The sequence below is a fragment of the Galleria mellonella genome, unplaced genomic scaffold (genome assembly GCF_026898425.1).
Source record: "Galleria mellonella isolate WM207_F2 unplaced genomic scaffold, CSIRO_AGI_GalMel_v1 utg1634, whole genome shotgun sequence".
Lineage (NCBI taxonomy): Eukaryota > Metazoa > Arthropoda > Insecta > Lepidoptera > Pyralidae > Galleria > Galleria mellonella.
The window spans coordinates 528,114-545,451 of NW_026442007.1; the positions used below are offsets into that span (position 1 = coordinate 528,114).

The window sequence follows — 17,338 nt, forward strand, 5'->3', positions numbered from 1 at the left end:
AATAGGCCAGTTAGCCCATCATGATAAATTCATAAGGAATTAAACCATGGTAGTTTCCAGGGAAAACCGCGAGGAGGTCGACCTGGTTGGGTATATTGTTAGAAATGGGATTCTCAGTCTCCATTACTAACAATCCTTTTCCCCCCGCTAAGTACCCGTTCAGGTTCGCGTAGGTATTTATCTTCATCATCACGGCTGAGCGTTTACTGTCCACTGCTGAACATACGCTTCTTCTATAAACGAGGGTTTTGCCAGTAGTTGCCACGCTTGGCAAGCGAGTTAGTAACCATGGTTAGGCTTTGGTGATGTTTTAAATCGCTTCTTGGCAGTCAATATACTAAAAAAAAAAAATTTACTAAAACGCCTACGAAATATTAATTTGCAGAGGTAATTTTTGGACACAATACCTAATCCTACTAACAATACCTAATAAGTGGACATTGGGGGAAAGGGATTGTTACTAATGGGGAGATTAGTTCTCATCGCTATACCTTTTATCAGGTCGACCTCCACGCGGTTCCCCCTGGAAACCATCGTGGTTAATTCTTGTCGAATTCATCATGGTGCGCCAACTGACCTGCATTCATTCTCACCTATCAGCTTTCACTGGTGCCTCGTCGGTGTATACCGATAGCACGGGCGGGGTTACCATTCCATTATCACCCATTAAAAAAAGACTTATCCCGACTTGGTACGCGATAGATATAAGGATTCGCAACGCACAAATTGCTAGCAATGGTACTATTAGACCTCATTACTAACAATCCTTTCCCCCCCAGTCGGGATAGGTCGTAAATATATTTCATGTACGAATTATTACAATAAATATACATACGTCGATGTCCTTGCTCCAGACGGTGGAGTGGCTGAGTCCGTCCCAGAGCTGCAGCAGGCGGTCCCAGCCGGCCGTCGCGAACTGCGGCAGAGTCGGGTGGGCCGCTAGTCCCCATAACTCGTCCACGTGGCCTATTTTCAACATATAATATCACTAATTGTTCCCCATAGCTTTGCCTGCGTGGAATTACGATAAATGGCAATAAGTCACCCCTTCCTTTCCCGTGGGTGTCGTAAGAAGCAACTTTTTTTTTATGGTTTGCAGTACAGTATTTAAAGCATCCCGTCCTCGCTATCGGATACAGGTGACGGAATGCCTATACAAGAGGGTACATGGTGGGCGCAGTTTAGACGCAATATTTGAGGGGCATTAGGAAGGTACTATGGCCGGATACTGCAACAAATAAGTACGGTCGGCCCCCGAACTGGCGACCTCTGCTGTCTACCGGTCCCCAATTCGAGGGACGACCGATCACCGGACGAGGGATAGGTAGCAGAATCCCTGTTAAAGCATATTTAAAGCCGCAACGTGCAACAAGCGTGGCAGCTACTGGCAAAACCCCCAAGGGGGAGGCTTATGTTCAGCAGTGGACAGTTAAGGGCTGATGATGATTAGAAGGTGGATCGTTATGTTAAACTACTACAATAACATCAAAGTCAGCGTACATAAAACGGTTACCACTTTCAACAATTGATTGCTAGACTTCGACCTCACCTGATGAAATGTAAATGTAATGACAAAGTCGTATATGGAGTTTCCGGATCCAGATTTACCAAAGGGAGACTTTGTACAAAAGTCAATTGCTTGGGTACCTCTGTTCCATTCGTGTTTCAACCGTGAAACAACTGTGTTTGCATGGCTGTGTTTCGGTTTGAAGAGTGGGATATGGCGTGAAATTACTGGGTACAGAGAAATAACACCTGAGTGGCAGAGTGAGAGAGAGGAATGGCAACGCATGGGGGGTATCATGGGCGAAACAGTACACTCTGTTATGTCCACGGTACTGCTCATGTCTATAGGCGACGGTTCCCACTTTCCATCAGGTGGATCGTCAGCTTGTTTGCCATTCTAAGTTGTATAAAAAAAATCCTTTAACAACCTATTCATTTTTTCCTTAATAAAGTCTATAGGTCCTTCTATAGGTAATAGTTACCACTTTCCTTCCTTCTGTCCCATGTAGTTATTCATCTGTTTTCCCCTTTCTCCTTTGCCCTCTATTTTTCCTTCTACTATGCTTTTTAAAATATCGACATGTCGTATAAAGCGGCCCAGCATTTTGCCTCTTCTATTCTCTATTGTTTTTATTAATGTTCTTTTCTTGTTCACTCTTTTCAAAACTTCCTCGTTTATTATTTTTTCTGTCTAGCTTCCATTCCAGTTTCCATTCTCCTCCATGTCCACATTTTGAATGCCTTATACATCTTCCTTTCTTAATTTTAAAGTTAAGTTAATTGTCCCATATAGGGATTCTCCCATAAAGGGGGTTTTGTCAATAGTTGCTATGCTTGGCAGACGGGTTGGCAACCACAGTCAGACTTTAATGATGTTTTAAGAGGGATGCTGCTGCCCATTCCTCGACCATTCTCTTAATCGCTTCTTACGATACCCACGGGAAAGGAAGGGATGGCCTATTCTATATCGGGATCATATGGCACTAGTTTTATAAAAAAGTATAATTACCTAATACGGCAGGCGAGAAACCCAGTTCCAGGTCACCGTGTAGGATGCAGTTCTTGGTGGTGCCGATGAAGATCTGACTTCCTCGCCCCTCCGCCACCACACGCACTCCACCATAATGGCCCTCGATCTTATAGAAAAATAAGAATATATTGAATTTGACGAATATTTAAAAAAATATTAACATACTCGTAAATTAGTTTTAACCCGCGACTTCGTCCGCATGACCCGGATATGTTTTTGACCGAAATAAATAGCCTATGTCTTTTACCATCCCATATAGTATGTGTATACCAAATTTCATAGTGATTTGTATAGGCATTAAGCAGCTAAGGGGTAACAAACAAAATTTTACTTTCTCTATCACTACATAGTATAAAGCAAAGTCGCTTCCCGTCTGTCTGTCCCTTTGTATGCTTAGATCTTTAAAATTACACAACGGATTTTGATGCGGTTTTTTTTAATAGATAGAGTGATTCATGAGGAAGGTTTATATGTATAATACATGCAAAATATAGTAGAGGAACACATTTTTTGCGCTTACATTGCAAACGCTGACTGAACCGTACGAAATAGTTTAAAATAATGTACTACAGTATTGTACACCTTAAGAAGATCTATAAAAAAGTCCGCGATGGTATGTCTATCTCTTAGGGATAATCTACAATAACCATTTTTTATCCCTTACTTTTTACGAGAAATAATGGCTTATTTACAAAGCGATTTTAAGCAATAATCCTTATCCAATTAAAAACGCTAAATACATTGTACATTTAATATAGATCAATATGGCCTTTTACACCATGCAATTTAAATTAATATTTTTGAAGATATTACAGATTTAAAATCCCGGGACATAGCGGTTGCGGGGGTACCGGCCGGGATGCCAGCGTTTAATATCAGCATTGCATCCGTGTAAAGCTGGGACGGGTCGCTAGTCCTATTATAAATGAGAAAGTGAGATTGTTTGTTTTGTACCTCTCAGCGTTTCAACGGCTTAACTGATTACTAAGAAAATTTACGTACGCGGACGAAGTCATAAGCAAAATCTAGTTTGTAATATTAGTAAGTATTTATGAGTAACGAGGCAGTTCCCAACTGACCGTGTTCTCGAGGCCGGTGGGGTTCATCTCCGGGTCGAACATGACGATGCGGCCGTCCTTGCCGCCGGCCGTGAGCACGTGGCCCTCCTTGAGCACGGCGACGGAGAACACCGGCCCCTCGTGCACGCCGCGCAGCAGCTTGGCCACGCTGTTGGTGCCGCGCGCCCACACGCTGATGTTGCCGCTCGAGTCGCCGGACACCACGTCGCCTGCCTCACCAATTGCTCATGTAACAGGACTGGACGATTTCTACGACGCACACTGCGTTGCTTGTAGGCATGGGTTATATTGGTACCGGTTCAATATCTATGTACAGTGGTACCTCGACATCACACCTCGACATTCATTCGTTCCGTAACCTTGCTCGTATGTCAAATTGCTCGTATCTCAATTTTCCCCATTAAAATTAATTAAAATGCCATTAATCCGTACCTCTAAAAAACCACCTCAACTGTTTTTGTTAAATGTTAGTTTGAGGTGGGAGAAACTGTTAGAGATTGATCTCTAACAGTGGATCTTGAGATCCACCCCGCATGTTGAGGTCGTGTGCAGCGGTGTAGTGTGCGATTCCTCGCATCTCAAATCTTGCTCTCATCTCAAAGCAAAATATCGCTCGCTCAGCGGCTCGTATCTCAAAACATTCGTATATTAGGGCACTTGTGTATCGAGGTATTAAAATATTTTTTTTATGGGTGATAACGAAATAGTAACCTAGCCCGCGCTATCGGTATACACCGGCGGGGCACCAGTAAAAGATGATAGAAGAGGATGAAGCAGATCAGTTAACCCATTGTGACGAATTCAACAAGAATTGTTCACGATGGTTTCCAGGGGGAATTACGTGGAGGTCGACCTGATAGGCCATATTGCTAGCAATGGAGCTGTCAAACTGCATTGCTAACAATCCCTTTCCCCCCAGGTATTACTGTATTAGGTTCTTTTAGGTACTAATGGCAGCAAAAAAAGGAAAAATATATCCATTCTAATATCGAACGTACCGGTGGGATATCTATATTAACTTCAATCGAGTTCTTCATTTCGACATTGAATATTGGATAACTGACATTTAACATATTCGTTTTTGAGCCAGTATATAGATATTGCTACTTAAATATATAGATATTGCAACTTAAATAAATAGATATTACAATTTAAATATATAGATGTTGCAACATTAATATATAGATATTGCTACTTAAATAAATAGATATTACAATTTAAATATATAGATGTTGCAACATTAATATATAGATATTGCAACTTAAATAAATAGATATTACAATTTAAATATATAGATGTTGCAACATTAATATATAGATATTGCAACTTAAATAAATAGATATTACAATTTAAATATATAATTGTTGCAACATTAATATATAGATATTGCAACTTAAATAAATAGATATTACAATTTAAATATATAGATGTTGCAACATTAATATATAGATATTGCAACTTAAATAAATAGATATTACAATTTAAATATATAGATGTTGCAACATTAATATATAGATATTGCAACTTAAATAAATAGATATTACAATTTAAATATATAGATGTTGCAACATTAATATATAGATATTGCAACTTAAATAAATAGATATTACAATTTAAATATATAGATGTTGCAACATTAATATATTGATATTGCAACTTAAATAAATAGATATTACAATTTAAATATATAGATGTTGCTAGTTTAATATATAGATGTTGCTAGTTTAATATATAGATATTACTGTGTGTTGCCTGATGGATTGAATTCTCCTCAGTCAGGTCAATTTAGGAGAGGAACATTTCTGAATTGGCTCGAGTCTAGATATTCTGGGTTGTTTTTTTTTCTCTGGCGACACTGCCGATAACAGTCTTTGTCAGTTGGCTCTTATTTATTTATTGTTTTTAATTTATTACTTGTGAAATAACGATACTAGTGTATATAATCAGTGAGTTTTGGTCATAAGTAACGTCGATTGTTGTTGGTGTGTAAATCTGTGATTTCTTTGTGACAAAAATCTACGTTACAAAATTTGTGGGACCGCCAACTGTCAAAGTATTGGTAATTTACAATAGAAGTCTTGGATTTCTATTGACTCCTTTAATAATTAAATGCAGTTATTACACTTCACTATTACTATATCCATTTACAAATAAACAATAATATTAAAGTCAAATATTCTATAGTGAAGATCGGTTGTTGTTGTTGAGAGGAAAAAAAAAAAAAAAAAAAAAACTACCCACTAACATAAAATATTATTGCAATAATTACAGCTCATAAAATTTATTTATTATCATATTGATAATATATTCCAAATAGCTGTACGAAACTAAACTTATGTATTTTATTAAATAACAATACAATATTAGTAATCCATAGCCATTGCTAGATATCATATGACAAATTAAGACATATTTACTGTAGTGGTAATATATAAGATTAATTATTTTTTTTTTTTTGTAACAGTATTGGTATTTAAAGGATTTACTAACAATATTTATTTATTTATTTATTATTAAATTATTTATTGTATTATTTTATTGAAGGGAAATAGCGCACTTTCAACACTGTATTTCTTCTATTGAATAATATTCATTGTTGTCTTGTTTCGTAGATATTTAACATAATAATTAAAAATGATGTCCCGCAGAGCATGTGATCTTGATGCTAAGCTCAAGGTGACACTCTTAGAGTTAAAAAAATCCAATGAATTAAATAAGGCCTTATTACAGGAACGAGATGAAAGTGAGATTGAAATTAAGTTGATGTCTGATAAATATGTGGCTCTGAAGAATGACCTAGTGAAGATCAGTACAGACTTTGAAGTTCTACATATCGAAAAAGAAAAACTTCAAGAAATTGTAAATAAATATGATCTGTGCAGAGACACATATGAGTCAGCATTGCAGAAAATCACTCATCTAGAGCGGCACCTTGAGGAAGTTCAATCACAAAATAAATCTTTGTTGGATCACAGGCGGTTGAGTAGTTATAACGAGACCATGGATCTGTATACAGAAATGTTAAATACTACTAGTGATCAAACATCTGCTCTGCCCCTTGTGACCATAGATTTGACAAATACACCAAGCTCCTATAGTCCTAATAAAGTACCTATTAATAGTAGTAAGAAGTTAAAAAAATATGTAAAATTAAATAAATTTATTCGAAAATCAGAAAATTTAGTGAAAAGTCATAAAAAGTGTTTAAAATCAATTATTACTAGGAAGCAAAAAATTGACTTATCAATAGAATTAAATAATTGTAAAGAAAAAATATATAACAAAGATTTAGAAATAGATGAATTATCACAAAAAATTAAACTATTAGAGAACTCGTTGTCCAATTTATCTTTGAAATACGAATCAGCTAAGAATGAAATACATGAATATTCTGATCAGTTAGATAATTTAATAAAATTGGGTAACTACAACATGGAGCGGTTTGTTTCTCTTACGGATAGATGTCACTGTAATTAACCAGAGTCTGATAACTATATCCAACCGTCCCACCATAATCAGTTGAACATTGATATCTCATCCGTCACGGAGCCAGACGTTTCATGTTTACCCACACGAAACAGTACAAAAGTAAATAAATGCAGCACTGTACATGAAACCATCAGGAGAACAATTGTTTATTCAGATGAATTTGGCAAGGATTTAGGTAGTTTATTATCGAACTGCCTCTCGCAACAAGTAATAAATAATTGTTTTCCGGGATCAGGTATATATAAGATTATAAAAAATATAGAAAATGAAAAATATGATATTCACACGACCCTAGTAATAGCGTTAGGGAATTGTTTGCATATGCGTAAATCTGATATAGTTAATTTAATAAAATCATTATATAATATAGTGGAGCTTGGTATAGGTAAAATATTATTATGCGCATTTCCCTACTCTCAATCCCTGACTAATGAACAGAATAAGTTCATTTATAGTATAAATAATTTAATTTATTCGATGACATATCATTGTAATGATATATTTTATTTTGAAAGTAACAAATTTGTTACAAATTATTATATGACGGGAGGTAATTTTTATCTTCCTAAAAAACAAAAAAAGACTATTGCTAGTTTACTAGCGTATAACATTTATGATCCCATTATAAGTAGTATAACGGGTTTAATTAGTAATATTAGTAATTATACTAATAATGTGACATGTGTTAATTTAAACTAACATCTACGACATTGGTTAAGCCACAGGATATGGTCATTATTCATCAAAATATTCGTGGCTTCTCCAGCAAAGAATTAGAATTAAGTCTTTTCTTAGAATCTAACAATGTACGGGTGTTATGTCTGACAGAACATTGGCTTAAACAATATGAAATAATTTGTCCTTTTGAACATTATAATATAGCTAGTTTTTTTGCTAGGAACAATGCCATTCATGGCGGATCAATTATTATTTTAAAAAATGATGTAGAATATAAAAACCGTCAAGACATTGTAAATATTTCTATTGAGCAAACAATTGAACTATCTTGCGTAGAATTAGTTACTTGTATAATAATTTGCGTTTATCGTCCGCCATCGGCTTGTTTTGATTCTTTTGAACTGGCTATGGAGGAAGCATTGAGACGAGTCGCACGGAGGAATAAAACATTATTTGTATGTGGCGATTTTAATGTTGATTTATTATCGGAATGCTCAATAAGCTTAAGATTGATTAACTTATTTAAATCATTTAATTTGCACAATCTTTTTTTAGAACCCACTAGGGTCGCAGGAAATTCTGCCACTTGTATAGATAATGTTTTTTGTAATTGTGAAGTAAAGGTGAAAATGAATTTCGACTGTCTTGGATCTGATCATTACGGACAAAAAGTTATAATTGAAACTAAGGGATCCAAAGGGACTCAAACAATTACATGCAGACAAATAACACAAAAGAATTTGGCACGTTTTAAAAATAAAATTGAACATAAAATATCTAGTGTCATAGTACCTCAATATGACCCGGACATTGTATGTGAACATATTTTTAATTTAATTGAACATGAAGCTAGCAGTGAATTTAAAACAAAAACATTTTCAACTAGTGTAAAATCAAAGTTTTGTGACTGGGCCACGTTTGGTATTTATAAGTCTAGGGCTAATCTTTACGAACTTTACGAAAAACGAAGCTATATATCCGATCCCTTATTTCATGAACATGTAAAATCTTATTCGAAAATATTTAAAAAGGTTTGTCATACAGCTAAGTCTCTCTATTTAGGTAAAATAATAACTAAATCTAAAGATAAAATAAAAGCCACTTGGAAAGTAATAAATAGCGAAACTGGAAAAGTTAATTTTCAAAATAGCAAAATAGCTTTAAATATTAATAACAAATTGGTAAATTCCGACACAGAGGTCGCGCATACATTCGAATCTTATTTTACTAATATTCCATTAATTACGACACAGGCTCTAAAATCTTCCCCGTCTGCTGCTGAAACTTTACTAACAGACAATGTTAGCAAGTCATCAGCTGTATTTAACTTTAGACATACATCATCAGTAGAAATAATGAAAATATTCAAACAACTTAATAATAAAAAAACAGAGGATCTATGGGGTATATCTGTTAAAATACTGGATAGTATAATGGAAATTATTGCGCCTTCTCTTGCTTTTATTTTCAATAAATGTATAGATGAAGGTAAATTTCCTAACATAATGAAAATTAGTAAAATCATACCGCTTTTTAAATCTGGAGATAGGAGTGACCCAATAAATTATAGACCTATATCCATACTCCCAGCACTCAGTAAAATTTTTGAAAAAATAATCCTTATGCAACTTGTCAGTTATTTCAATTTAAATAATTTAATCCACAATAGTCAATTCGGTTTTTCCAAAGGTCGTTCAACTACAGACGCAGGTGCAGAGTTGCTTAGACACGTATTTGCTGCATGGGAAACTAAAATGGATGTGATAGGTGTTTTTTGTGACCTTTCTAAGGCTTTTGATTGCGTTGATCATAATACATTGCTAAAAAAACTTGCTTTTTATGGCGTCAAAGACAATGCTTTAAATTTAATAAAATCTTATCTATCTGATAGAATACAGAAAGTGAAGATTAGCAACGCTACGTCTGACGGGTCACTTGTACAAATGGGTGTACCTCAAGGATCTATTCTCGGTCCATTTTTATTCCTAGTTTACATTAATGATCTCCCATATGCCATGCAGGATAGATGCGGCATAGTATTGTTTGCAGACGATACTTCATTGATTTTTAAAGTTAATAGAATGACTAATAATTATGACGATGTAAATAGTGCTTTGCGGCGTCTCCTGCACTGGTTTACAACTAACAATCTTATGTTAAACGCTAAAAAAACAAAATGTGTTAATTTCTCTCTATCTAAAAGTTTTAATACTAATTGCAATATTAAATTAAATGACGAATCTCTCGAATTTATAGAATCTACTGTCTTTCTAGGAATCACACTAGATAGTAAAACACAATGGGGTGCACAAATTCAAAGCCTTGCAGCGAAACTAAGTTCAGCAGCTTTTGCCGTGCGTAAAGTTAGACAGTACACTGATACTGATACTGCTAGATTAGTCTATTTTAGTTATTTTCATAGTTTACTCTCTTATGGAATATTACTATGGGGAAAAGCGGCAGATATTAAGAATATATTCATATTACAAAAACGTGCCGTTCGAGCGATCTACTGTATGAAGAGTCGTGACTCATTAAGAGAGAAATTCAAAGAGGCAAATATTCTCACCGTTGCTTCTCAATTTATATATTCAAATATTCTATATGTTCATAAAAATCTTGACTTATTTCCAAAAAACAGCAATATTCATAATATTAATACTAGATTTAAAGACAAACTTGCTGTCCCCAAGTATCGTTTAGAAAAAGTTAATAGGTCTTTTATGGGAATAGGTATAAAAATTTACAATAAGATACCAAAGGATATGTTGGAATTACCCTTAAATAAATTCAAAACATCTGTTAAATCATATTTACTGAGCAAAGCCTATTACTCACTAAACGATTACTTGAATGACGAGTGTGCATGGCAATAGTTGTTCATGCACTGAATTTTCATTTAATGTTAGACATAGACACCTATATAAATATACATTGTAAATAAACTGGCTTTAAAAAAAAAGTAATTCAATTGAGTTTCTTGCCAGTTCTTCTCAATTGGATCTATATACCGAACTGGACGGTAGGGTAAATATAAAATTATAATGTACAAATTTGACGTTCATAAGCGGCTAAAATGTCCTACATGAATAAATGATTTTTGAATTTGAATTTGAATTTGAATTTGTGCTCCCAGATGTTTGTTGTCTAATTCTCATAAGCTAAGGTGTCTTAGTTCGAGAATCAAGGAATTGCTGTGATTAAACGGCACTAGAAATAATAAATAACGACTCACCAAATAAAAGGAAGGAGGGGGAGAAGGAATTATTAATAATGAGGATTAGTAACCCCATTACTAGCAATATACCCTGGCAGTTTGACCTCCTCGTGATCCTCTCTGGAAACCATCGTGCTCAATTTCTAGTGAATTAATGACGACGAGCTAACTGACCTGCCTTTTCATCCTCATTTATCATTTTCACTGATGCCCCACCAGGGTATTTCGACAACTCAGGCAGGGTTACCATCATATTTACATCCATAAACAAAAAATAGAAAGTGGTAAACATATGATATACATATGAACAGTATGTGGGCATCGGTGTTATGGCTCCGTACCTTGTAACCCATACTCTGATACATATTTACAAGCGACGGTTACTACTTTCCATCAGGTGGACCATCCGCTCTTTTGTCATTCTATGTACTATAAAAAAAAAAAAGCCAATTAGAGCGAACGTACCATTGTGATTGAATCCTAAACACGTAACGTATTTGGGCTTGTCGCGACCTTCGAACACGCCCATTCTCTTGTACAGCATGTTGGTGCTGTCCAGCGTCCAGAACGCGATGTGGTTCTTGCCGCACGTCACGATCTGATTGCGGTCCAGCGGGTGGAACTCAACCGCCACCACCGTGTCCACGGAGCACTGGAAGATGAGAGGCAACCAGCTAATAAGTGCACAGAAGTAAAAGCAAAAACAGTTTTATATATACGTAATAGCAAAAGCGACTTTTACGCTTTTTTTTCTCGAATACAGGTGAGTAAGTTTATTTATTTAAAAAATTCTAAATTGAGAGGCAAAAGTGAGATATTCCAGCAAGTTACCTCTATGTTCCATTTGTCTGCTAGATAGACTGTCATATCTGTCTGTTTACTGTATAAATGATCTTGTACTATTATTTTATTGTTACCCTATTCCCTTAGGCCACAACAGAATATCAGTGTTTTGCTCTTTTGAGGGCGAAGCAATGAACAAAGTTGTGACCATTTTGTATTGTTATTACATACGCACAAAAGGAAAAATTGTACTTGGCTTTATGTATTTCATTTTAATAATTTCTCTTATCACGTTTTTTATGTATATCATAATTCTACTCTATTTGTCCCACTAGTGTCATCGAATTATAGACAAAATTCGTTCCTTTGGCGAGCTAGCAACAACTTTAATACTCTTTCTAGAACTTTTAATATCGATCTATTTTCAAAAAATATAATATCAGTGAGAAACCAACTTGGTAGGCAATTTTTTTATTCATAGTCTGTTTAAATTACTATTGTATGGATAAAAAGGCCATATTTAGGTTAAATATTTATATTTAATCTTTAATTTGTATTTTACTTATCATTATTATTATTATTATTTTTTGTTTTTATATGTTCTCTCTATTTTGTTCACTTTTTTTTTGTTAACTTGTATTTTTGTAGCTTTGTGTAATGCGTTGCCATTCCGAAGGACTAAGGTGTTATACTACTGTACCCTGATATTTTATTGTCATATCTCATTCTTCAAAACGAAACAAAGCCATTCAAATTTGTATTTGGATGGCTGTTGAAGCAGACAACTGCTTCACGGTAGAAAAATTAGGACAGAGGTATCCAAGCAGACAACTTTTGTACAAAGTCTCCTTCTGGTTGTTTTTTAAATTTTTTTTTATAATGAACATGGCTTAGTCATACTTAATTGGTTTCTAGATTACGAAATAATATTTTTTTACGATAATAATACATGCAAGCAAGTTGATGCCGCTACGGCCAATTTTATTTGTCTTAAATCAGTAGCCCGTGTTTATCCTTGATCTTGTATGTTAGTGGGTCTTCGAGGAATACCATGGAAGAGGAATAAATGGCATTAGCGCGTGATCGCTGACTTTTGTCTGGGATATATGTTAGTGGATTTTTGAGAAATCCATGGAAGAGGAATGAATGAACATTAGCGCGTGATCGCTGACCCTGGTCTCGGATGTATGTCAGTGGATCTTCGAGGGATACACGGAAGAGGAAGGGGCGAAGACTAGCGCGCGGCGGCGGACCTTGGTCTCGGCGAGGCAGTGTCCCTTGTCGGGGCGCTGCCAGTCCCAGACGGAGAGCGCGTGGTCGGGCGCGTCGTCGACGCAGGCGAGCAGCGCGCCGCCGTCCGCGCGCGAGAACGCCACGCACGCCGCCGCGCGCTCCAGCTGCGTCGCGCCCAGCACCGCCAGCGTCGCCAGCGACACCGAGTTCCACACGCGCACGTGCGGCTGCACCGCCACCGACACACACAACCATGCGGATTGCCATAAACACTCATATCGACTCATATACTTTTAATAGAGCATCCCATTTTTGTTTCTATTAGAGAAACATGGACTGGAAAACAGCAAAATAAATTTGAGCACTCACACTAACTTGATTTTAGTTTTATGCAAACTATTATGGCAAACAAGCTAAGAGCTCACCTGATGGAAAGTGGTATCTGTCACCTATAAATATGAGCAGTACCATGGACACAACAGAGTATACTGCTTTGCCCATGACACCCCCCATACGTTGCGATTTCTGAGGACGCACATGTTATTTCTCTGTACCCACCCTTCAAACCGAAACACAGCCATGCAAACATAACTGCTTCACGGTTGAAACATGAATGGGACAGAGGTACGCAAGCAAACGACTCTTGTACAAAGTCTACCTCTAAATTTTATGCCAGAATTTAGCAAAAAATAAAATTAAATATTTAAATAAAGTGTTACAAATATTTCACGTTTTAAAGACGTTTGGACGATCAAATTTGGAATACATACATATTACTCTGGTACATTAACTTGACTAATTCGAAGTCATTTTCCTGCAGTGACGTAAGAAGCGACTAAGAAATTTAACGGTCGCATAATGGATAGGAACGTCCCTGTTAAAACATTACCAAAGCCTAGCTTAGTTTTATGGCGTCTACTCACCCTGGCGTCCAATCGGTCGTGTCCCGCGCACTGACCGCTCGCTATAATTAACTTGTTGGGATGCACCGCGATGCACTTGACGTCGTCCGTGTGCCCGGTGTAATGCCGTTGGCACCGTTCTTCCACGTTGAACAGCACCACTACCGCTGCCACGAAGTATACTATCTCACCGGTCGGCAGGAGGTAGAGGTTGCTGCGGCAGTCTTTACCTCTACAATAATAAAACTTATTTTTTTGTAATATTGAAGATGGTAAATGGTAATTGGGATAAGGATAGGAAGATGATGATGATTGAAGATGGTAAACAAGCTAAAGCAGTGTTTCCCAACCTTTTTTGTGCCATGCCCCACTTGAATATTCTAAAATTTTTATGCCCCCATACATAATTTTTCCCGACAAAGTTTACTTGACGATTCTAATGGCCCAGTCAATATCACAATCAATTATTAAAGTCAATCGCACATGCAAACGACTTTTATACAAAGTTTCTCTCTGGTATGTCCATAGATTATCTTTTATACATATAGTTGAGAGGAGACATATAGAGGATTAAGTTGTGACATTTATTGGAAGTCACACATAATAGTCTGACTTATGCAGGTGTCTCAGGACCGTTCCTTATGGCAGTCTATGGGGGTGACCTATATTCAGCAGTGGACAGATAATGGGTGAGATGATGATGAATTATACAGATGCAATTTAACAAAAAAAAGAAAAATTAAGTACTTAAGTAAATTAAAGTGTTATAAATATTTTACATTTCAAAGATGTTTGGACGATCAAATTTGGAATACATATTAAAAAATGCGTAGTGTATCCATTGGTGCCTTTATGACTGAATAATCTATCAAATTTGGCTTACTTTTTATTTTTTTATACGATAAAGTACTTATTACGTCATTACAAATAACTAATAGGAATTAATTAACATAGAGCAAAGGTAATAATACAATATTAGAAGAAAGTAAAGGTTGTATTTGCTCTCTCTGTTACCGCATGTCATATTAATTTCCAATCACCTGTTAAATCATGTTTACAATGGGTTAGCAGACTCATCGTTACATAGTTAGCAACTCATGCATGACTGCGGACGACCTTGGATACGTGACAAACTTCCGCTGGTGCCTGCTTTTTGCATTATACTAGTACGGCTTTAAAAAGTCAACGAACGCCGTTATGTTTTGGTTCTTTAGCGACGTTTGCACGGGTTTTCCTAATTTCTGTAATGTTTTTGCTTGCTCTTTTGCAATATAACATTATGACAATAAGATTCCGGGTCTGTGTTGAAACGGTGATTACTGCACAATACATAAATATGAATAAATACTTATGTATGTTGTTTACCAACGCTGGTTTGTATAAAACATGGCATCGTGGTTAACCGCTTAAAGCATTGTCTCTTTCCGATGATCACACACATGTAGAATGGAAATTTTATGAAATCACTATATTTAAAAAAAATCGAAAGCAAAAAAGTGTTAAAAAAGAACATTAGTTTAAAAAAAAATGTATTTACTACTATTCTCTATTAGATTGACCTGTGTATGGTTCCCCCTGGAAACCATTGTGGTTAATTGATCTGCGGCCAACGGACTTGCTTTCGTCCTCACGTGTTTTTTTTATGGGTTAAAATGATATGGTAACCCCACCTGCGCTAACGGGATACACTGGCGAAGCACCACTGAAGGGTGATAGATGAGAATGAAAACAGGCCAGTTAGCCCATCATGATGAATTCACCAGGAATTAACCATGATAGTTTCCAGGGAGAACTGTGTGAAGGTCGACCTGGTTGGGTATATTGCTAGCAATGGAATTCTCAGTCTCCATTACTAACAATCCCTTTCCCCCCCATCCTCACGTGTTATCCCTCACTGGTGCCCCGCCAGTGTATACTGATAGAGCGGACGGGGACACTATTCCATTTATCATCATCATACCAGCCTTTAACTGTCCACTGCTGAACATAACCCTCGCCCTTAGGGGGTTTTGCCCGAAGTTGCCACACTTGGCAGGCGGATTGCCATAGGATGGGTCTCCCCTTCCTTTTCCGTGGATGTTGTAAGAAGCGACTAAGAGAACTTAATGCTCGAGGGATGGGCAGCAGCGTCCCTTTTAAAATATCACCAGAAGCCAAATTGCGGTTGCCAATCCGCCTCCCAAGCGTGGCAACTACTGGTACCTACTTATGGGGGAGGTCTATGCGTAGCAATGGACAGTTAACGGCTGGTTCCTATCATCCTTGATGATGATGAAGGTGATGAAATGAAAGGAATTTCAGGTTATCTATTATATATTTTATGAAGGATTTAAGGCTATTTGATTCGGTGTTGCTTAGCAAGCCGTTTTTGATACTTGGTACACGTTATTAGAGATCAAAGTTGCTAGCGTATATTTATGTGACATACTTTTATGTAGCATAGTAATAAAGTAATGGTAAATAATTTGTTCACCTATCATCATCTTCATATCCTTATCCTAATTATTGTTTGGGATAGGCGTAATATGGTTTTATCCATATAACAAAAAGATTTGGCTTATAGTTTTACGACCGGCTGCCTGCCTGACGTCAACCCTCTTTCGGAATTTCACATATAATATATTCATTTCTAGCAACTAAAAAAAAGACTGACCGATTTGCCCTTGTGACACGCGATCTAGACTAGACTTGGGCATGGAATAGTGAATTATTTATTATTTGGTACAAATGACCCCCAGATGCCGAATCAGTTACAATTTTTTTTATTTTTACTTATTTTATAAATATAATAACGCTAACATAAATGTGAAAGTGAGTTTGTCTATTACCTCTTGATACTTTAACGGATTAATAAATTCTCATATGAGGGCGAGACCTTCAACACGAGTATGCAGCAGCTGTTTGTATTCTAAACTATTTATTTATTCTTTAAAAATAATTACAACGTTATGACAGCAAAAGCTAAATCAATGTTATTTGTATAAACCTAGTGTGCTAACATACAAAATTATAATAAAAGTATTTAACCCGACTCCAGATATTTGTGAGCCGCTCCTAATATCTTTGTCAGGCTACTACTAAAAATATCAATGATGTTCATAATATTATGTAATAACCGATTAATTGCACTATAATAATAATAATAATAATAATAATAATAATAAAGATTTATTGCACATAAAAAATATACAGTCATGGGCTTACAGAAATTTCAACGTTAATTATATGTATATAAAGAGTAGCATTATGACACATTAGTGTCTAAACTAGGCCTGCCTGTATCTTAGACACTAATGCCTTCTATTAGATACATATTTTCGTGCAGTTTCGCACATGATTCAGTACATATATATTCTAAAATATCTGAAAATAAACTACAATGTTGCATCAAGAAATGTGCCATTATAAGTAAAAATAGTTG

The 17,338-nt window shown here is 36.0% G+C and overlaps 1 protein-coding gene across 6 annotated transcripts in view; it reads right to left on the reverse strand.

The window, feature by feature from the left end:
• The window catches only part of LOC113512981 (echinoderm microtubule-associated protein-like 2), a 104,591-nt gene that overhangs the window by 8,362 nt on the left and 78,891 nt on the right, over positions 1-17,338 (reverse strand). For all 6 annotated transcript variants that reach the window (XM_052892654.1, XM_052892653.1, XM_052892656.1 and 3 more), the window contains 6 exons: positions 13,939-14,149; positions 13,036-13,242; positions 11,465-11,651; positions 3,616-3,824; positions 2,516-2,642; positions 836-966 (listed from right to left, as the gene is read on the reverse strand). In XM_052892654.1, the coding sequence (XP_052748614.1) occupies positions 836-966; positions 2,516-2,642; positions 3,616-3,824; positions 11,465-11,651; positions 13,036-13,242; positions 13,939-14,149 (1,072 nt within the window). The remainder of the gene's footprint in view (positions 1-835; positions 967-2,515; positions 2,643-3,615; positions 3,825-11,464; positions 11,652-13,035; positions 13,243-13,938; positions 14,150-17,338) is intronic.